This window comes from Anguilla anguilla, chromosome 2 (assembly GCF_013347855.1).
Source record: "Anguilla anguilla isolate fAngAng1 chromosome 2, fAngAng1.pri, whole genome shotgun sequence".
Taxonomy (NCBI): Eukaryota; Metazoa; Chordata; class Actinopteri; order Anguilliformes; family Anguillidae; genus Anguilla; species Anguilla anguilla.
The window spans coordinates 60849241-60868773 of NC_049202.1; the positions used below are offsets into that span (position 1 = coordinate 60849241).

Consider the following 19533-nt stretch of genomic DNA (forward strand, 5'->3'; position numbering starts at 1 on the left):
TGCACATACATAAACACACACACACACACACGCACATACACACATGCATACACTCACACTCAGACACGCACACACTCACTCACACACACACGCACACACACAACACACACACACGAACACACGCGCACACACATGAACAAACACGCGCACACACACACGCTCACAGACGCTCACACACGCTCACCACAGGAAAACAGGACAAATCTGGGCCACATGATGCATTAACTGACAAATGAGGGGGAACTCTGGCAGGACGGAAGTGGGCCGTTCCTGAAAAAGGGGGTGGGGCCTACGCCACAGTCAAAGAACAAGGAAAGGGCTGGTGGCAGGAGAGAGGATAATGCATCCAAACCAAGTAAAGCAAGCAGTGTCACGCACATCTCACAAGGGGGCGCTAAGTTCAGTCCGGGCACACTGAAACACCCCATCAACCCTAAACCTTCAGGCAGGACGTCACAGACCTCGAATTCTATAGTTTGACCTCAAACATCGATCACATGGCAGTTAAAACTATAGAATTACGCTGAGAGGCCACATTGCTCATGCACATGGACTGCAGCGGGTGTCAAAAAAAAAACTTCAGGCGTGGCCATGTCCTGCCCTGGAGGACACATGTAAGGGTACATTTCCCACCAAACCCCGCCTCCCCACCCCCCCACCCCCAATCTTAAAAGCATCCAATAAACAGGCTGAAGAGAAGGCCGCACACCGGTTCCCCCGCTCCCGTTTATTTAACTCTCAGCGCAGCGCTTCAGCCCCAGGGGCCTTCATCAGGGAGGACGGCTGCAGAAGAGGATTAAAGCAGCGTGCGGCCATCTTTCTCAGCCTCTTTATTCCAGCGCGTTTTTGGACGAGAGCACCTGCAACAGATCGGCTGGGACGTACGTAGGTTTCTTTAAAAAAAACCTTTCTGAAAGTATCCAACCCAAATAAACAAATAAATAAATCTATGTTTACTAATCGACAATGACTGAGAAAAAAAAGGAAGTGAGCAGCGATTGTGTGAAAAGCATGCAGGAAAGGAAAGGAGGAGGGGTGTAAGCGCAATATGACGGCTGGGGGCTGCCCCCCACCCCAAAAAATTTAAGAGTGAAATAAACAGACAGGAGTGGAACTGAGGAAGGAAGAAGGCTAAAAGAGGGATGAATGAAAAGGAAAGGATCTGAAATCCAGAGAAAGAGAGAGAAAAACTTACTCTGTTTCTAAATGGCTGAGAGTATAGCTCCAAAAAAAAGTTGATAAAAAAAAAACACACACACACGCACAGATATACAAACATACACACAGATAAACAACATATAAACAAACAAACAAAAAAACAAAAAAATAAAAGCTATTAGCTGAGAAATAGAAAGCAGTTTCAGGAAGGGGATGGAATCTGTTGAAAGGAGAAGACTCACTGTAATTTCCTCCAGAATAAAAGCCCTATCTATTAAAAGAGAGAGGGGGGGTATAAGTCCTAGGAGGACAGGAAGTGGCCAGCTCCAGTCCAGGAAGTTGTGAAACTGAGATCAGTTTTTCCTGGCTAATAAAATTGTACACATGGCGCTGAACAACACGGCAATAGGATCCCAACAGATTTTTTTTTCCAATCTTTAAATTTTTATTATAAAATTAATATAGAATATAAAACTGATATGTTTATAGAAGTCTCAAATTCATTTAGAAAATATGTTGTTTAGATATCAAAATACATTACAGTAAACCTAAAATGTATATCTAAATCTTCATTTATTGGAGGGTCACCTTCAGTACGTCTTAGCGAATTGGTCTCCATTCATTTCTACCTTTATGTAGAAATCCTGAAATTCTTCTTTAAAATAAATTGTTCTATTTCTCTTGATACAACCAAGTACCCTAGCACCACAAAAAAAACCCTTTTTGTTGCCTGAAAAAGTTGTTTTATATATATGTTATGTGGTACGGTTTCTCAAATTACTTTCCAAAAATGACAGAGAATAACTGATGTAGACACAGTTTACTGTAATCCACACACATGCCGGGGCTTTCAGATGGCAGAAGAATACACATACTGGTCCAAATATTTCTCCCCAATTTGAGTCCTGTTGCAGAAAGACTAAAATCTGGAGAACAGCCGTACTGTAATTCCTTCTGTAAGCCCCACAGATGAAAGGAAATCTTCAGGCTGTGGGATATACGAGTGGCGGAGTAAAGCTCATTTTAAAGCTCAGATAAAATTTAAATGCACGTAATAAAACGGTTCTTTCCCCTTGCCAAATGACATCAGACGCAGTGAACCGTCAAAATTGTAATCAGGCTCTACCATGGGCTGTTTCAGTAACATGGTGGGGGGGGGGGGGGGGGGGGGGGCGGGTTGTGAGAAGCTATACTCCTGGAAGGAGTGGGGTCAACGTCGAGTTGGCACTGAACATAGAAAATGCTGCTTTCAGAGGGGAGACCCAGCTAAATCATGCCTATGGTCCAGGGCGGCCATTTTGGCCGTGGAATCGATTGCCAGTCATTTATGTTCTTTTTTTTCTGTTATCCGTGTACACGTTCTTTCTATCTTCTTCAGGGCTTCCAGACACGGTACCAGTTGGGAATGTTTTCTGAGGCACAAGCAAGCCTGGCCTGACCTTCAGTCTCTTTTAAAAAGCTCATAAAAATCGCAACGGGGGCCTTTTTGGCCGAACGCATGCAGGAGCCGGAAAACAGAGGCTAATTCAGATAGAGCCAAAATGGAGCCACGGCACAAATAACAGCATTAACCGCAGAGATCAAACCAGGAAGAAAAGAGGGGGCTACAGACAGTTCACCAGGAGGTCATTGTACACCACGAGACGGCACTGTAAGTCGCTTTGGATAAGAGCTTGTTCTAAATGGCAGCGAAGTAAAGGTCAGCTCTGCTCTGAGAAACGGCAAATGCAGTACCGTCTGTAATCGGCAGGGGGGCTGCCTCCTCTCCCTCACACGTTAAACAGAGAAGACAGTGGGCTCTTAAGTGTTCATACACAGTAAATGAGATACTCTGTGATATTAGAAACTCCGTATGAACCTGGATTGCAGAACTACAATCCCGGAGGGCCGGTGTGTCTGTTGGTCTTTGGCGTGGTTCAGCACTTAAGTGCTTAATTTAAGTCATTTAAGTCATTAGCTGGCTAAAGGGTCCACGCACCTGATTTTCAAGGCCTACATTGCCTGCATACTGAATGAAAACCACAAAAACCTGCAGATACTGTGGCCGTCCAGCACTGGAGCTGTGCACTCCTGGTACAAACCAGGTAAACAGGTCAGTGGGCAGAGCAGCTAAATTTGAAGTGAGCTAATTAAGTGTGAGTCTAAAATTAGCTGAGCCTCAGTAACTGTGAGTTTAAACTGAACTCAGCCCCAGTAACTGTGAGTTTAAAATGAGCTACGTGCCCCTGTAACTGTGAGTTTAACATGACCTATGGCCCAGTAACTGTGAGATCAGAATGAGCTATATGCCCCTGTAACTGTGAGTTTAACATGACCTATGGCCCAGTAACTGTGAGATCAGAATGAGCTATATGCCCCTGTAACGGTGACTGCTGCAGTGGAGGCAGGAGGGGGTGACAGCGACGTCACAAGAAGGACTTGGCTTCCGGGGCCCAACGCACCGAGGGTGGAGGAGAGCCCCTCCCGATGAGCGGCACGTTCTCGTAGCGAGGGTTCCCCCCGAAAAGCACAGACTGGTTCCTGAGAGATAAAGAGAGAAAGAGAGAGGGGGGGTTATAACAGGACAAGTAGCAGAAACACAAACCCAAAGACACACACACACACACACACACACACACGTGCACATCCTCACTCACACACACACATACGTGCACATCCTCACTCTCTCTCACACACACACACACACACACACACACACACACCCTCACTCACACACACACACACACACACACGTGCACATATACACACACTCATACTCACACACACACACACACACACACACACGTGCACATCCTCACTCACACACACACACACGTGCACATCCTCACTCACACACACACACACACACACACACGTGCACATATACACACACTCATACTCACACACACACACACACACACACACGTGCACATCCTCACTCACACACACACACACACACACACACACGTGCACATCCTCACTCACACACACACACACACACACACACACACACACACACGTGCACATCCTCACTCACACACACACACACACACACACGTGCACATCCTCACTCTCACACACTCACACACACACACACACACACACACACGTGCACACCCTCACTCACACACACACACACACACACACACCCTCACACACACACTCACATGTACTCTGAGACGGGGGCGTTGGAGACGGCCTGTGCTGGGGGGTGCAGGCTGGTCTGGCTGCCCAGGCTGCTGCTGTAGCTGCAGAAGCTGTGCATGTTGGCCCGGTTGGGGTTGTGGGCCGCGATGCGCCGGGCCTGGGGGTTGAAGGGGTCCTCCTCGTCGATGTCGTCGTAGTCCCGCTCCCTGTGGGGCGGGGAGAGGCGGCAAGGTGGGGTGTTACCATGGGGACACAGGAGTGGGTTAGCGCGGGGCGGGGTGTTACCATGGGGACGCAGGGCCGCGCGGGGCAGGTTTCGGGGAGGCGCTCACCTGCTGGCGATGTGCCTCCAGGCCCGGGACGTGGCGCAGAGCATGGTGCAGAAAGCACAGGCTGCCAGCAGGGAGAAGAGGCACAGGTACAGCAGCCCCTCCACCCCGTCATAGCACACCCCTATCAGAGCGTCCAGGTAGTCCTGTAACACACACACACACACACCCCTATCAGAGCGTCCAGGTAGTCCTGTAACACACACACACCCCTATCAGAGCGTCCAGGTAGTCCTGTAACACACACATACACACACACCTATCAGAGCATCCAGGTAGTCCTGTAACACACACACACACACACCCCTATCAGAGCATCCAGGTAGTCCTGTAACACACACACACACACACACACACACACACACACCTATCAGAGCATCCAGGTAGTCCTGTAACACACACACATACACACCTATCAGAGCATCCAGGTAGTCCTGTAACACACACACACACACACACACACACACATACACACCTATCAGAGTGTCCAGGTAGTCCTGTAACACACACACACACACACACATCTATCAGAGCGTCCAGGTAGTCCTGCAGAATCACACAAAAAAAACACACACACACACACACACACACACACATACACACACACAGGACTGACAGGACTCAGGTCTTTGACCTCAGTTGCCATGGCTACTGCTCTGGCTGGAGAAAGAGGGCAAAGCCACTGTCTGGGTTTCAGCCGAATTCTGAGGGCAGGCAGGGTGGGGGAGGAAGAGCGGGACACTGCAGCGTGTGGGGAGAAGACAGTACCGTACACTGGGACTAGGGAATGATGGGAAATGCGGTACCTTGTGCAAGCTGCGGCAGTCCAGCAGGGCAGTCAGCTGGTGCAAGCTGGCCTCCGAGGAGTTGAGCAGGTTCTGAATACTCAGCAGGTCCCTCTGGAATCATTCACACATAGGATTAAACATGAGCAATTACCCACAGCACATATATTACCCTCCTACTGCCAGTCTACGTCCATTATAGCACACACACACACACACACGCAAGCACACACACACAAGCACACACACACACACACGCACACAATGACCCCCCCCCCCCCCCTCACCCAACAGTAGGACACTCACCTCAGCAGTGGGGAACAGGGGCACAGCGAACTGCAGCAGGCCCTGGATCTGTATCTGCATGGTGGTCAGAGACCTCTGGAATATGGTGAGGGACTGTGGAAGCAAGGCAGGGGACATCACGTGACTCACAGACTCTACAAAGCAACCAGACGGCCAGCTTCGCGCTCTCACGCCAAACAAACCGCGCTGCGAAGCTAAAGACACTCATCAGAAATAAGAAAGCGGAGGTAAAAGAAGCATGCATATCTTTTAAATATTCAAATATTCGTGAAGCACGTCCAAGGACAAATACCATGCCAAAGAAGTACTCTCCCTAGGGCGTGCCTCTTCAAAAAAAAAAAAACTGAATCTGCTTTTTTGAAAAGAGGTTGTTAGGAAGGAGAGAAGCTGAACATCTGGTGTAGCCTAAAGAATCTGTGGTGCTGCACATGCGAGTGAGATATGTCATTTTGCCTTTTACCAGCAGAGGGAGCCATGCTCCATTCTCAAACCCTGATTTGGAAATTATTGAGGGAGGCCAATGGGGAAACTCAAGCACCACAGACATGTTTTGGAATTTTTTTTTGGGATGGCTACCCAGGCACTCTGGGATACTACCCAACAGCCAGGGTGCAGAGGGAAGGTGAACACAAAAATATGAGGCAGTCTCTGCACTCATTAAGACACAATATAACTGAATAACAATGAGCCGATTCCCGCTGATTAAAGATTAGGCTATAATTCATTGTCTTGTCAACAGTGTTGACCCTGAGAAAGCGGCGATTGGCTAGCAGAGCAGCTAACACACAGTCTGAGGAGAATCTGCCAGCGTGCAAAATAAAAAAGAGGGAAGGGAGGCAGAGAGAGAAGGAGAGATGATCGGTCTGGCCTCTATGCCGACCGGGACCCAGTCATCTCTATTACTGCTCAGTTCAATGAACACAATATTTGACTTTGAAAAGCTAGTGATGTAACCGATCTCAGAAAAAGAGAATTTATTAATTAGAAATGTACTAGGTTTAAAGAAGCGCAAGACCAATAGGTTTTGTTAGACCGTCAGACTGTCAGATTTATAGCATCCACGCCAGCCAGGCCACCCCCCCCCCCCACCTCATGGAACAGACAGGCCCCGCCTACAGCTCACCATAAGGGGGAGGGGCCAGGCACCTGGGTTGTTTTTAACTTTTCAATTTAATGAAGTGAATATCAATTCATTTTTACATTCAATTGGCTTCCGCAGCCCTGGTATTCGCCTGTATTTTCTGAAAGCTAGTTTACCTTCTGTGTCCTCAGCAAGAGGACTTCACCTCTATTTTTAAATCCAGGATGTAAAGGAGACCTGTTAATCAGTCAACCTTTCTGGCTAAAGAATTTCTATTTTTAAGAAAAGAACCCAAATGAGATGTGACCACAGGAAGCTGAACAAAGAGAGCTCTCAGTGGAGGGAGGGAGGCATTTTCAGTTTGGTGGTGGGGTGGGGGGGGGTTATTTTCAGACTGGTGAGGGGTTATTTTAATACTGGTACTGTTGCTGGGGGGGGGGGGGGTTATTTTAGGACTGGTGGTGGTGTGTGGAGGGTTATTTTAGGACTGGTGGTGGTGGTGTGTGGAGGGTTATTTTAGGACTGGTGGTGGTGTGTGGAGGGTTATTTTAGGACTGGTGGTGGTGTGTGGAGGGTTATTTAAGGACTGGTGGTGGTGGTGGTGTGTGGAAGGTTATTTTAGGACTGGTGGTGGTGGTGGCGTGTGGAGGGTTATTTTAGGACTGGTGGTGGTGGTGGTGTGTGGAGGGTTATGTGGAGGGTGGTGGTGGTGTGTGGAGGGTTATGTGGAGGGTGGTGGTGGTGTGTGGAGGGTTATGTGGAGGTGATGGTGGTGGTGGAGTGTGGTGTGTGGAGGGTGGTGTGTGGAGGGTTATGTGGAGGGTGGTGTGTGGAGGGTGGTGTGGAGGTGCTGGTGGTGGTGGAGTGTGGTGTGTGGAGGGTGGTGTGTGGAGGGTTATGTGGAGGGTGGTGTGTGGAGGGTGGTGTGGAGGTGCTGGTGGAGTGTGGTGTGTGGAGGGTGGTGTGTGGAGGGTTATGTGGAGGGTGGTGTGTGGAGGGTGGTGTGTGGTGTGGAGGGTGGTGTGTGGAGGGTGGTGTGTGGTGTGGAGGGTGGTGTGTGGAGGGTGGTGTGTGGTGTGGAGGGTGGTGTGTGGAGGGTTATGTGGAGGGTGGTGTGTGGAGGGTGGTGTGTGGTGTGGAGGGTGGTGTGTGGAGGGTTATGTGGAGGGTGGTGTGTGGTGTGGAGGGTGGTGTGTGGTGTGGAGGGTGGTGTGTGGAGGGTGGTGTGTGGTGTGGAGGGTGGTGTGTGGAGGGTTATGTGGAGGGTGGTGTGTGGTGTGGAGGGTGGTGAGTGGTGTGGAGGGTGGTGTGTGGTGTGGAGGGTGGTGTGTGGAGGGTGGAGGCAGAAGCAGAAACGTTATCGTGGCGGTTAGCGCTCGGTCGCTCAGGCTGTCCGCACCACTGATCTGATCCTGAGGGGCGTGTGCTGAGGTGCAGCGCGACGTGATCTGGGCTGCTCTGCCAAACGTGCACCCAAACATTTCATTTTCTCTCTCTCTGGCCTGACCTAAAAACCCTGCTCTGAGAGAGAGAGAGAGAGAGAGAGAGAGAGAGAGAGAGGGGAGAGAGAGAGAGAGCAAGAGCAAGTGCAAGAGTGAGAGTGAAAGTGAAAGAAAGAGCGAGTGTGAGTGCAAGACCGAGACAGAGAAAGAGAGGAGAGCAAGAGAGAGAGAGAGCAAGAGCAAGCGAGAGGGAGTGCAAGTGAGAGCAAGAGCGAGAGGCACATTGAGCGACAGAAAGCAGTGAGTGCTCTGCAGAGTACTGTACCTGCTGGAAGGGGTTGGGCAGACTCTGGCTGCAGTACAGGTAGTAATGCACGATATCTGTAAGGCAGAAGGGAGAGAGGGTGGGGCTTCAGCTACACCAAACAACGTACGATTTCTGCTCGAGCGATTAGCTCAAGAGCAGCGGCAATGTCCGTATGCACAAATCCATTAAAAGAACATTTAACAAAAATGAAAATGGATACATTTCCTCTTAATGGAGTGGGCCTGTAGAACATGTGCACCCCCTGCTGGTGGGGAATGAGAATTTACACTCAGGGCACTCACCTGAGCTTATAAAGCCCTTGGTCTGGTTCATGAGGAACTTGTCTGGGGACACACAGAAGTCACTGGTGCCCTGCGGACAACAGGACATTAGTGCCTTAATAAGGAGGCTGAAAAACACACACACACGTTCACTCACTCACTCACGCACGAACGCACACACACTCCCAGATACCTGCGAACATGTGCACACACTCACAAATAAACAAACAAACACAATCATGTGAGTGCATGCAGGCAAGCACACTGCATTTAATGTTTAAAAAAAAAATGGCCCAGACAGTTTCGTAACAAATTCTCTTTTCAAATTCGCACTCTAAATATTTGCCCCTTGTGGACGCAAGCCTACGCAGCCCTGAGCCCCTGCATTCAGAATTTTTTTAAAAAGGGCAAATAACAGCGATTCTGGACTGACCCACAAAGGATGCGCACCAACGCTGCAGTGCGCCAGAAATTAAGGTCAGTCTGACCGCTTTAAAAATCACAATACGTGCAGGCGACGCTCAAAGAATCCCAGGACACAGGGATTACCAAATCGCCGGCTATGATTGGTGTATATTTCACGCAGGTCCGCATTCCGCTTCTTGATCCCTTATTTCGTGTTCCGTTTTGTGCGTCGGCCCCCGTCTTCCAGACTTAAAGAAACAACTCGCCGTCTGCACAATGATATAGATATATTGTAGGCTACGAGCTCCGTAAAAAAAGAACTGTGCGGTTTGCAGTCGGAGCACGTCGCTTGTATGGTCGTTTATAACACCCCAGCGAGGTCATCATCCGGATGTCTGTGCTCTGAATACGGCCACAGCCTAATAGCCGCGTGCATCCACATACATTAGGCATACATTCCGCACATGACCGAATCCTAATTTGCGCTCCTGTCTCAACAGCTCGTTGACCGTGGCCTCGTCCTCGTTCCAGTCGCGCAGTAACGACACTTCTTGTTTAACCAGGGCAATTACGGGCGAAAAGAATTCGCGACCTGCATTCGAGAGCATTTCTAAACGAGAATCGGCTAGAGCCCCCCCTCCACCCCCGCATTTTAAGAGTCAGTATCTTTCCAACAACGGCAGGGAGCGGAGACTTCTGCGCGGGGTTCGTGCGCTCGCAACTGAGCGCGCTCAGTAACCGCTTCGCTTCCCAGCAGGAGGAGACAGAAACTCCCCATGGCTCCCAGGATACCATACCCTGGCTGCGATCAAAGAGGGTGGACCTGAAGCTTCTCTATTGCTTGTGGAAAACTGCTGAATTCACAGGGGGGGCGCAGACCTCTGGGGGTTTTTGAAGTTACTGTGGCAAGTACCTGGCCAGGCTTGATATGCAATGACTATGGATGTGCAAATTAGGTGCCCCTGGATCAAAAATGGTTGAAAACCTCTGCTTTAGCTAACTAGTGACTTTGCATGTGATGCACGATCATGCAGTCAAAGCTGTGGCAGCCGCATTGTGAAAATGATAGCACTATCAAGTCATTATGCACATTTTTGGAATAACCCTTTAAACCTTGCCCTGTACCCTATTCCTAAGTCCAATTGCAAGTGTGCATATCAAAACAAATTTATTTGTATAGCGCATTTCACATGCCACAGCGTACATTACATCATACCCCAAATTGCCCCTGAAAAGCAAACCAAAGTTGGCTGTGGCGATTCATAGGTGGCAAATAAGAGGAAAGGTTGAGTGGGATTGAAATAAAATAAAAAATGGCCAGATCTGGGCATGAGCAACCCCCCCCCCCCCCCCATGACCAACATGGTTAAACTGTCAACTTTCAAACCAGGCAGTCAGTTGTTCAAAATCAATGAGGTGGATGGATAGATGGATAGACTTAACATGAAGCATGACTGGATTTTTAACACCAAAGGTAATGCTTATTGTTGCTCAAATGTTGCACGCGTTCACTTATACGTCTAATATCTAGAATGGTAGCGTAGCGGGACTGGTATGTGTATTATTTTGGCATGTAGCATTTCTTGTACTGGCACCAGCCAAAATCACATCTAACTTAATCATCCATTTATGAGATGCACTCACAAGAACACAGAATCCATTTGCTGCGATAGTTTCTGGCTGTTCTTTTTAAAGAATGTCCTGCTAATAGCTTTCTCGGGTCACAGTAAGTGAGTTTCTGTGTCAGAGCAAAGGCCTCGTTTAATATTGCCGCTATCTACAGTCTGTGGTCATGCGGCTGAAGAACTGCACTAAAGGTGACAGATTTTAGATTTTAGACAAAGGACTAAATTTACTTGGTTTATTTATGCTTGCCACTTCTGTTTTCTGTAAAAAATTAATTAATAAATAATACTGTCACTGGTGTGAAGCTCCCTCACAGGGCACTGTAGTACTTCTTCAGAACAGGAGGTGGCAGTAGTGAACAATGCCACATTCCTCCACATTAGATAAGACCGCTCTCTCGCAGACAAACCACAGACACAAGGCTCCACTGCGTTTTCTGCACATACCAAGGGGAACAGCCGATCCAAGTGCAGCCAGACACCTTGTAAACACCGTCAAAATGAGGGCTGTCCTTAATCCGTGTGTGCGCAAACGCAACGCGTAAATAGCGCACAGCGGCCGCGCCAGTGAACTGTAGATGTCTGGACCCAGGCTTAATCTGGCCATTAGGCCTTACGCTCTGCATGAAGCTAATGACCATCACGGTCACTGCCGCGGCCATCTTTTCCAAAACATGAGTCCAAATTCTGTGCAAGCAGTCCTTTAAGTCCCAGGTGTCTGGAACGCACTGCCCAATAAAGCACTGCGTAATTTAAAGGTAGATGGGAGGAGAAGGGGGGGGGGGGGGGGAGCAAGAGAAAGCTAGATAAAGGGAGAGAAAAGAAAGGGTGGAACACCTGCAGGTTCCTCTTGCCTGTGGAGCTCCAGCAGACCAGCTGCTGTCAGCTGGGCCTCTCCAGCCTCAGGGCCAGAGCCTGGGGAGCAGCCTTAGCTGACCGCTGCCGGCCGGGCCGGCTGTTCGCACTACGTAACCGGGAGCGTGGACAGCTTTTTAGGTGCGTGCATAAGCCTTTACGCGGCGGGGGAAATGCACACAGGAAGCGCTTCCCGGCGGGCATAGCAGACTGGTAGATATCTTCTCACACAGTCACTGGACCTGCCGGGGATTAGCACCGCTTACAAAAAAAGAAAAAAATGAGGAGCGTTGTTAAGGAGGAACGGAACTCCCCCCCCCTCACTCTCTCACAGTGTGGGAGACTCATCAGTTCCACCTTAAATGGCAAGAATGCAGACGGAAAGGGAATGAAGGGCCTGAGCGGAGCGCCGTGCGGAGGGCCGGAGAGTTACGGCTCCAATTTGCTCCGAAACGGATTCCTGACCGCCGGCCAGAACTTAAAACAGGCGGAACCTAAATCATCAGGCCATAAAGGAGAAAACAAAAGACACTTCTTCAATCTCTCCATCCCCTCCACCTCGCTGGTACACAGGACCCTCTCACATCCACTCCGCCTGACTCTCTGTCCCTAAGGCAGATCCAGTTTGTCGTTTGCGTCCGGAGGGCTAAGGCCGCTGAGCTTCACCCTTCTCAGCTTGTCGCATATTTAGCGTGTCGTTTCCTCTTTCGAAGGCAGCCATTGAACCCTGGGAGCCCCTGTTTTCGGGACAGTGGCCCGTTAAGTGTGTCCCACTCAATAGGAATCATCCCTCCCAGACCCCACAGGTTAATGACTACAGTGACCTTTGACCCCAGGCAGACACTAACTGAATCAGAGTCTGGCAGTGAGGGGCCTCTCGTGACCCTATCGGTGAGATTAGTGCATCTGGCAGCTGAAAGTAATACAGGAAATCTCTACAACAGAAATGATTCTCTTATGAGAACATGTTTGGCTGAGGTCCGTGTCTAAATTCTCTGGAGAAATCTTTTTTTTTGCAGCAGTCCAAATGAGTGCTTAGCTCTTCACAGACAGCTGACTGAAGATGTGTATCCGAACAAACCCCCACACACTCACTCACACACACACTCACTCACGCACGCACACACAGGCACACACACACACACACACACTCTCTCGCTCTCTCTCTCTCTCAACACAATGAGGCTGGCACACACAGTACATTTCTGGATCCTAATTCCAGTTGTTGATTTTAAATGTAAGAAGTACGCTCCTGCTTTTAACCTCTGAATAACAACCACAACCATGGTTGTTCTGATCTTTGCTTTTCCATTTGGATTGTAAATGGTCTTTGTAACCTGTGTTTTATATCAGGTCCCCCCCAAGCAAAGAGATTGTGATCTCAACGAAGTCTTCCTGCACTAAACAAAATAAATAAATAAATAAACTAACATATGATTTTGTCAATAACTGGATCAATAAATGGATAAGAAAGAAATGGATTCCTCCCACGAGCGGGGCATGTGAATCTTCATGCTCTGCGTTGTCTGAGTAACACATTGTTAGCAGTGATTCACTGATGACAATGCCAGACACAGGCACAAACACCCACGCATCGGGGAATGTGTTGCGCGAAGCAGCCTAACAAAATTATGCTCGCCAATAATGGGGCCATTCAGCTCAAACTCAGCCACGTGACAGGCCAAATGTCAAAGGTGAAATTACATTACATGCCAAAAAATAAAAAAGGAAAGTTGGCACAGAATGCCCTCACACAATATATTCCTGTTCATTCCAATGTTTTTTGTTTTTCTTTTTTTTTTTTTTTTACAATGGCCAACTGCTCTCATGATGTCACCACTCACGTTCTGAATAAATCCCTGTTGAGACCCCTGTAAACAAACAGTCATCAAATCCAAACACCACAAAAAAAAAGACACATTTCCGGAAGGAAAATGGTGGGTGGCAACAGAGGCTGCTTGCCTTTCTCTACGCTTAAAAACATTACGCAACAAAGTCCCAGTTAGGGTTAGGGTTAGGGTTGACTAAAATGCTTCTTGAAGTACAACCAATCAGATACATAGCTGATAGCCAATCCAATCAGATATATCAGCAAAGACCTTTTTGATAGGATCAAAACCACACTTCAAATAAAAATCAAATTATCACACAAACAAAACACAGACGCCTCTCTTTTCAGAGTAGAACTGAAACAGACCAACTTTCAATATGGGTAGACTTCACCCCTGTCTCAGCACCAAAAAACATGCACAAAAATAAAGAGAGAGAAAGAGGAGGAGAAACGGAGACAGAAAGAGATTTGGTGGTGGAAGGGAAGAGTGAGTGGGGAGAAAAGAGAGGCAAAACAGAGATAGAGGGATAGAGAGAGGGATAGAGAGGCCTTCAGAAGAAATTCCAGCTGGTCTCAAGTGCCATTCACTACTCTAACCCCATTAAATAAAAAATAAATAATTATATATATATATATATTATTTGCGGTCACATTTTAACACCAAAGGGAAGTGAAAAACAGGGAAGGCCCAGCTCTCAGAGCTTTGCGTAGCCTGTGGACAGAGATAATGTGGACCCCGTGAGAAGGGTAATTACGGTGGGTCGGTCACCTAGACAAGCGGCCCTACGGGGACCTCCCTGCACCACAAGAGATAACGGTGAACACGGCTATCCGAACGCCGGTGACCCTCTCTCTCTCTCTCTCTCTCTCTCTCTCTCTCTCTCTCTCTCTCTCTGTCTCTCCCTCCCTCCCTCTCTCCCTCTCTCCGTTCAGCGACTTCTCTGCAAGCCTACTCCGTTCTCTGTAAGTCCACGGAAGCCTCCGTCTGTGATTGAGAGCCTCACCTACCTTTTAAAAGCACCCACCTCCCTGCTTTTAGCCAGTACAGCCGCTAGATAAGCCTGACCTCCAGGTTCTGTAGTATTCTTAGGCAGAATATACACCTCAAAGGGGAGGTTTCTTTTTTTCACATTTCCCTACCTATGTCTGTTTATCAGGTTAAAATTTTAGTAGCAGTGAACGACAGTATATTTAAAAAATTTTATCAAGTTTTATAAAGCCTTTTAGCCCTCCAGGAGCCGCAAGTCTTGATAATTGCCCGGGAAAATCTTTCTACGAATCGCGCGTTTTTCCAAGGTCACCATAATATCGGTGGCCACGCTGAGTTCTCAGTGTCACCCGTTTTGTTAAAAGGCGCTGTCTCATCACGTTATGACATTTCTGAAGCAGACGGGTCTAATTCACACTGCAAGGGGGGGGGGGGGGTGACTGTAATCTGCCTCCACAGTGCGGCCGAAGTCCATGAAGCGAGGGCTAGCTGGCGTTTTTACAGACCGAAGAACACCCTCATAACTCTCAGCAGCCAGGCGCTGGCCCCTCTCCTCCGATTCGCACTCCCCCGCGGAAAGGGCAGCGGTCCAAGGGCCACTGAACCTCTAACGAACACCCCTTAAACGTGCGGGGGCCCAGGGGTGAGTGCACACGCACCCCTGTGGTTCAGTGTCTCACCTGGCGCACACACAAGGTCTCCGCAGCGCTGCGTGACGCATGTCGGTCTGAGTCTGAGGTGCAGGAACACTGTATATAATAAAACAGTGATAGGAAAGCTGCAGCCCAAAATAATACATAGAAAATGGAGAGGAGCTCCACCAATTAAAAAACAGGTTGGTAACAACCAACAGAACAACACCAATGGTGATTGGCTGGGTACCAACAATGTACGCTATGATCGGAGGAGCTCCTATCAGTTTTCTACCTATAAATGTGATGTCATGACCATCCTATCCCTACTTCAGTGTCCCAGTTGTGGAGAAGAATGTCCGTCAGGGTTAAGAGCAGGCCTGCCCTACCCTGTTCCTAATCTACCGTCCTATAGGTTATTACTCCAACCCTAACAAAGCACACCTCATTCAACAGCTAGAGATCTACACTGAGCTGCTAATGAGTAGAATCAGGTGTGCTTTGTTAGGGTTGGACTTAAACCCTACAGGACGGCAGATTATCAGGAACAGGGTTGGGCAGCCTTGATTAAGAGACTGAAGAGACTGCAGAATGCTGTGATTGGTCAATGATTGGCGATTGGCCAACGATTGGTCACGCGAGGACACGGTCGCCAGCTATGATTGGCTGCTCCTTTGTTAGTGGCTGCTCTAAATGACTGGCCCGTCTGACCTCGGCAAGTGTTCCCACGGCAACTCACCACAGCGGTGGCGGTGTCCGCGCCTAGCGACGCCCAGCTCAGGACGAGAGTCAGCACCCCAAACACCATCATCCTGGAGAGAAGGGAGGGGGGGGGGGGGTGGAGGAAGAGGGAGAAGGAGACATCAATCAAGGTGAAAATGAAGGTCATGTGTTTGACAAGCATGAAAGAGTGTAAAAACTCTAGGGACCCTAAAACTCTAAAACCCTCTTTCTTTCCATTAGCAAATGACCAACAAGAACATAGCCATGGTCATATCCAGTCATTAGAGCATCTTCCAGCTTACATGGCCCATGATACAGCAGCCATAATACACAAAAAATAATGTTACAAAACACATTTAAAATAATTTGTTCCAACAAACTGCTGCATACATTACTGCTGGGTGTTATGATCCATAAAATCCATAAAACCCTGCAATAACGAGATTGCATTGAGCTGCTAATGAGTAAAATCTGGTGGGCTAAATTATGGTTGAAATGAAAACCTACAGGATGGTAGACCTCTAGGAACATGGCTAGTACCAGTAAATCAGTGTATACTGTACACCATATTCTCTGGAGTGCAATACAGTTTCTGTTTGTGCACACCGCATATTTATTTGTACAAAACATCAGTTGAAGAACACGCAGAGCTAGCTCTCTAGAGTACAGTATATAAACATTAGAGAGAGAGAGACGGAGGGAAAGAGGGGGAGGGAAAGCGAAAGAGCGGGAAAGATTGCTGAAGGCCAAGAAGCTCCAATAAGCTTTGACTGACGGCTCTTAATTACTTGGCTGGTGTGTCTAGCCTGAAGATCAATAGACATTAGGGACACGGAAATTATTCAAACCAAGCAGATCAATCATAGTTTTTTTCGGTTAATTTACTATTGTTATGACTATTATTACTTTTATAGTTGTAGTTATTATTGTTGTAATTATTATTATTATTATATTATTATTTTAGTAATAGTAGTAATAGCAGTACTGCAATTGTTAACCGCAACAGAGAAAGACCCTCTAAGTAGCCTGAATCGATAGGTATTGATTCGAAATTCAAGCCAAGCAGATCATTCATCGTCCATTTTTAAGCGCTGATTTATTGGCAGGCTTTATTACCACTCCGTCATCACAATTACACTGGTCTCACAGCACCACACGTTTGAGTGAATATTTAAATGGAGTGATTTACATTAGAGAGAGAGAGAGAGAGACTGAGCGAGAATGACAGAGAGAGAGAGAGCAAGAAAGACAGACAGAGAGAGGGAGAGAGACTGAGCGAGAGAGACAGAGAGAGAGAGAAAGCGAGCGAGTGAGAGAGAAAGACAGAAAGAGAGAGAGAGGGGGAGAGACAGAAAGAGAGAGAGAGAGTGCACTGGCCTAGAAGACCAGCGGGCCTTGACAGGACAACACCTGGGTCTAAGATGAAAATCCACTTTAGGTGCAGACCGGCACCGAGGGCCAACACACAGGCGGTGTTAAGGGAGGGGAGGCTCACTGCGTTAAACATTTGGCAGCGGGACCGAGCGCAGAGGTGCTCTCTGGGTAATTCCATTCAGAGCGGGTCATGGGCAGTAATGAATTTCACATCCCACAAGTCATCCCCCGCTTTGGCAAAGGGAGACATGGGCGAGGGGGGGGGTCAGACCCTTGTTTACGAGCGCCGCGGACACGTAGCGGACCGTCAATGAGATTACAAATCTTTCACCGTCGCCGCCATTATTGCACAAAATAATAAGCGCCATCCATCAGGGCCCTGCGTGGAGCTGGCCGAGCAGCTGGAGGCGGGGCCAGGGGAGTCCCAAACAAACGGACAGCAACTGCGCTCCGCCCCCACGAACACAGCCGTGGAGAGGGAGGAGTGCCAGCGTGGGCCTCCCTCTCTCACCGCGACTAGCCGCCACATCCACACGCACGCTTCTTTCTTCTCCTCCACCAGGGGAACTTCGAGCCGCCCGTCGTCCTTCTTAAGCACGCATCCTATTTTTCCTTCATCGCAAAAACGGCGGTTTACCGCTGGGCCGCGAAACCTGCTGAGCCCCCCCCCCCCCCCCCCCCACCTCCCCAACTCCGCCCGCCCCCCGTTACGGGCTATTTCCTCAGGATAACTTGAGTGAGAATGCAAGCGGGGAGCTTCTTTCTGTCTGCTGGTGTTTATCGGTTGCTGATTTCTTCCCTGCCAAGACAGGAATTCATAAATTTGGCTGACAGACATACTTGCGGCCTGAAATGCTACAAACAAACCGTGCATCATGAACGAACTGCTGCAGGCGAACTTGGGTTCGAGAGACAAGCAAGGAAGACACGCTTCTGACACTCTCCGAGATCAAATCCAACCCGTGTTGAGGTTATCTTGGGCATACAGTTCATTCAGAGGTACACTAAATAAATAAACCGACTTGAGTTAGAAGGCATTTTGGGTTGCAGGCTCTGACTGTGCATGTGAACGAGCCCATTCGCACAGGGTAAGGGACCCTATACAGTGCACCCCAGTGGTCCGAGAGGGTCCGTGTGGATAGCAAAACATTCTGGAGGGCAATGATGTGTTCAGAAGGAGTAACACAACCCCACTCCACTGACTGCACACACAGCACACAGCACAAAGCACACAGCCTCCAGCTGCAAGTTCCATCATGCGTTTGAGCTTCAGTGGACAGTGAACTACTATAACTGAGGAATACATGAATACAGCAGGGGAGGGGGGAGGACGAGGGACGAGGGACAGGGGGACTCTTCCAGCCTCTGCATCATTCAGGGTGTCAAAACTAATTATCCCCTGGGTCCCCAGGTCCCCCATCCGTTTCTATACAAGTTGCAGTATGGTCGCTGCACCGCCCCCCCCGTACGGAATGGGACACCATTTCACTGCAGGGCTGTTATCACCCACAATGCTATTCTCCTCCGATTTGGTGTGCCTGTGAGAGAGCAAGCAGATAAGCAGGCATTTGATTTATTATGCAGGGGTACAGAAGTCCCAACGGGAGCACTCCGAACAGAACAGTTAAGGTTTCCCTGCAACCAAGGGGGACCCCCCCCCCCCCCCCATCGCCACCTGTCCTCCTAGTTGGTATGGAAACCACTGATCCTGCAGATCAGGAGAAAAAATGGTATGAGCGTGAGAGCGCGTCAGTGAGCTTTGCTGAGGAGCACTGTCTGCTCTAAACTCTCACAGGGCCTTTAGGGGGCCACTGGCTCTTTATCGCCCCCTGGTGGTGTACGCTGGCGGGAACTCCTCCCACAGACGTTCCAATTAAACGCAGAAAACATATATTTTGGGATGGCCCCTGAAAGCAAACAAATTCTGTGGGTATGTGTGTGGGCGTGTGTGTGTGTGTGTGTGAGTGTGTGTGCGTGCGTGTGCGTGAGTGTGTGTCTGTGTGTGATTTCCCTTTCGCTGTTCTGTACTCTCAGTGGCTGATCTAGTTGGACATGGAGCCGTTCGCTTGATTAAACTGTGTTGCATGGATTTCATGCCCCATGGATCAGTTTAACACGGTAACTACAGAGGAAGTCTTTACAGCTGAAAGTGGACATGGGAATTGACAGAGACTGAATAAGAGTCCGCCTGCTAGCTTCTCTCCGGCTTCTAATCTGTTTTCTTTAAACAGATTTTTCATCACTTTTACTGGTTAAGAGTACTGCAATAAAAATAAAAAAAACAG

General features: G+C 48.7%; 1 protein-coding gene across 2 annotated transcripts in view; it reads right to left on the bottom strand.

Annotated features, from left to right (window-relative positions):
• Nucleotides 1–19533, bottom strand: part of ttyh2 (tweety family member 2) — a 73209-nt gene that overhangs the window by 3085 nt on the left and 50591 nt on the right. Inside the window, exons 6-14 of one of the 2 annotated variants that reach the window (XM_035406903.1) lie at nt 15891–15963; nt 8837–8906; nt 8553–8608; nt 5705–5797; nt 5420–5512; nt 4617–4759; nt 4305–4490; nt 3600–3678; nt 1196–1210 (exon numbers count right to left, since the gene is read on the bottom strand). In XM_035406903.1, coding sequence (XP_035262794.1) covers nt 1196–1210; nt 3600–3678; nt 4305–4490; nt 4617–4759; nt 5420–5512; nt 5705–5797; nt 8553–8608; nt 8837–8906; nt 15891–15963 — 808 coding nt within the window. The remainder of the gene's footprint in view (nt 1–1195; nt 1211–3599; nt 3679–4304; nt 4491–4616; nt 4760–5419; nt 5513–5704; nt 5798–8552; nt 8609–8836; nt 8907–15890; nt 15964–19533) is intronic. The other variant, XM_035406905.1, reaches the window with a different exon arrangement.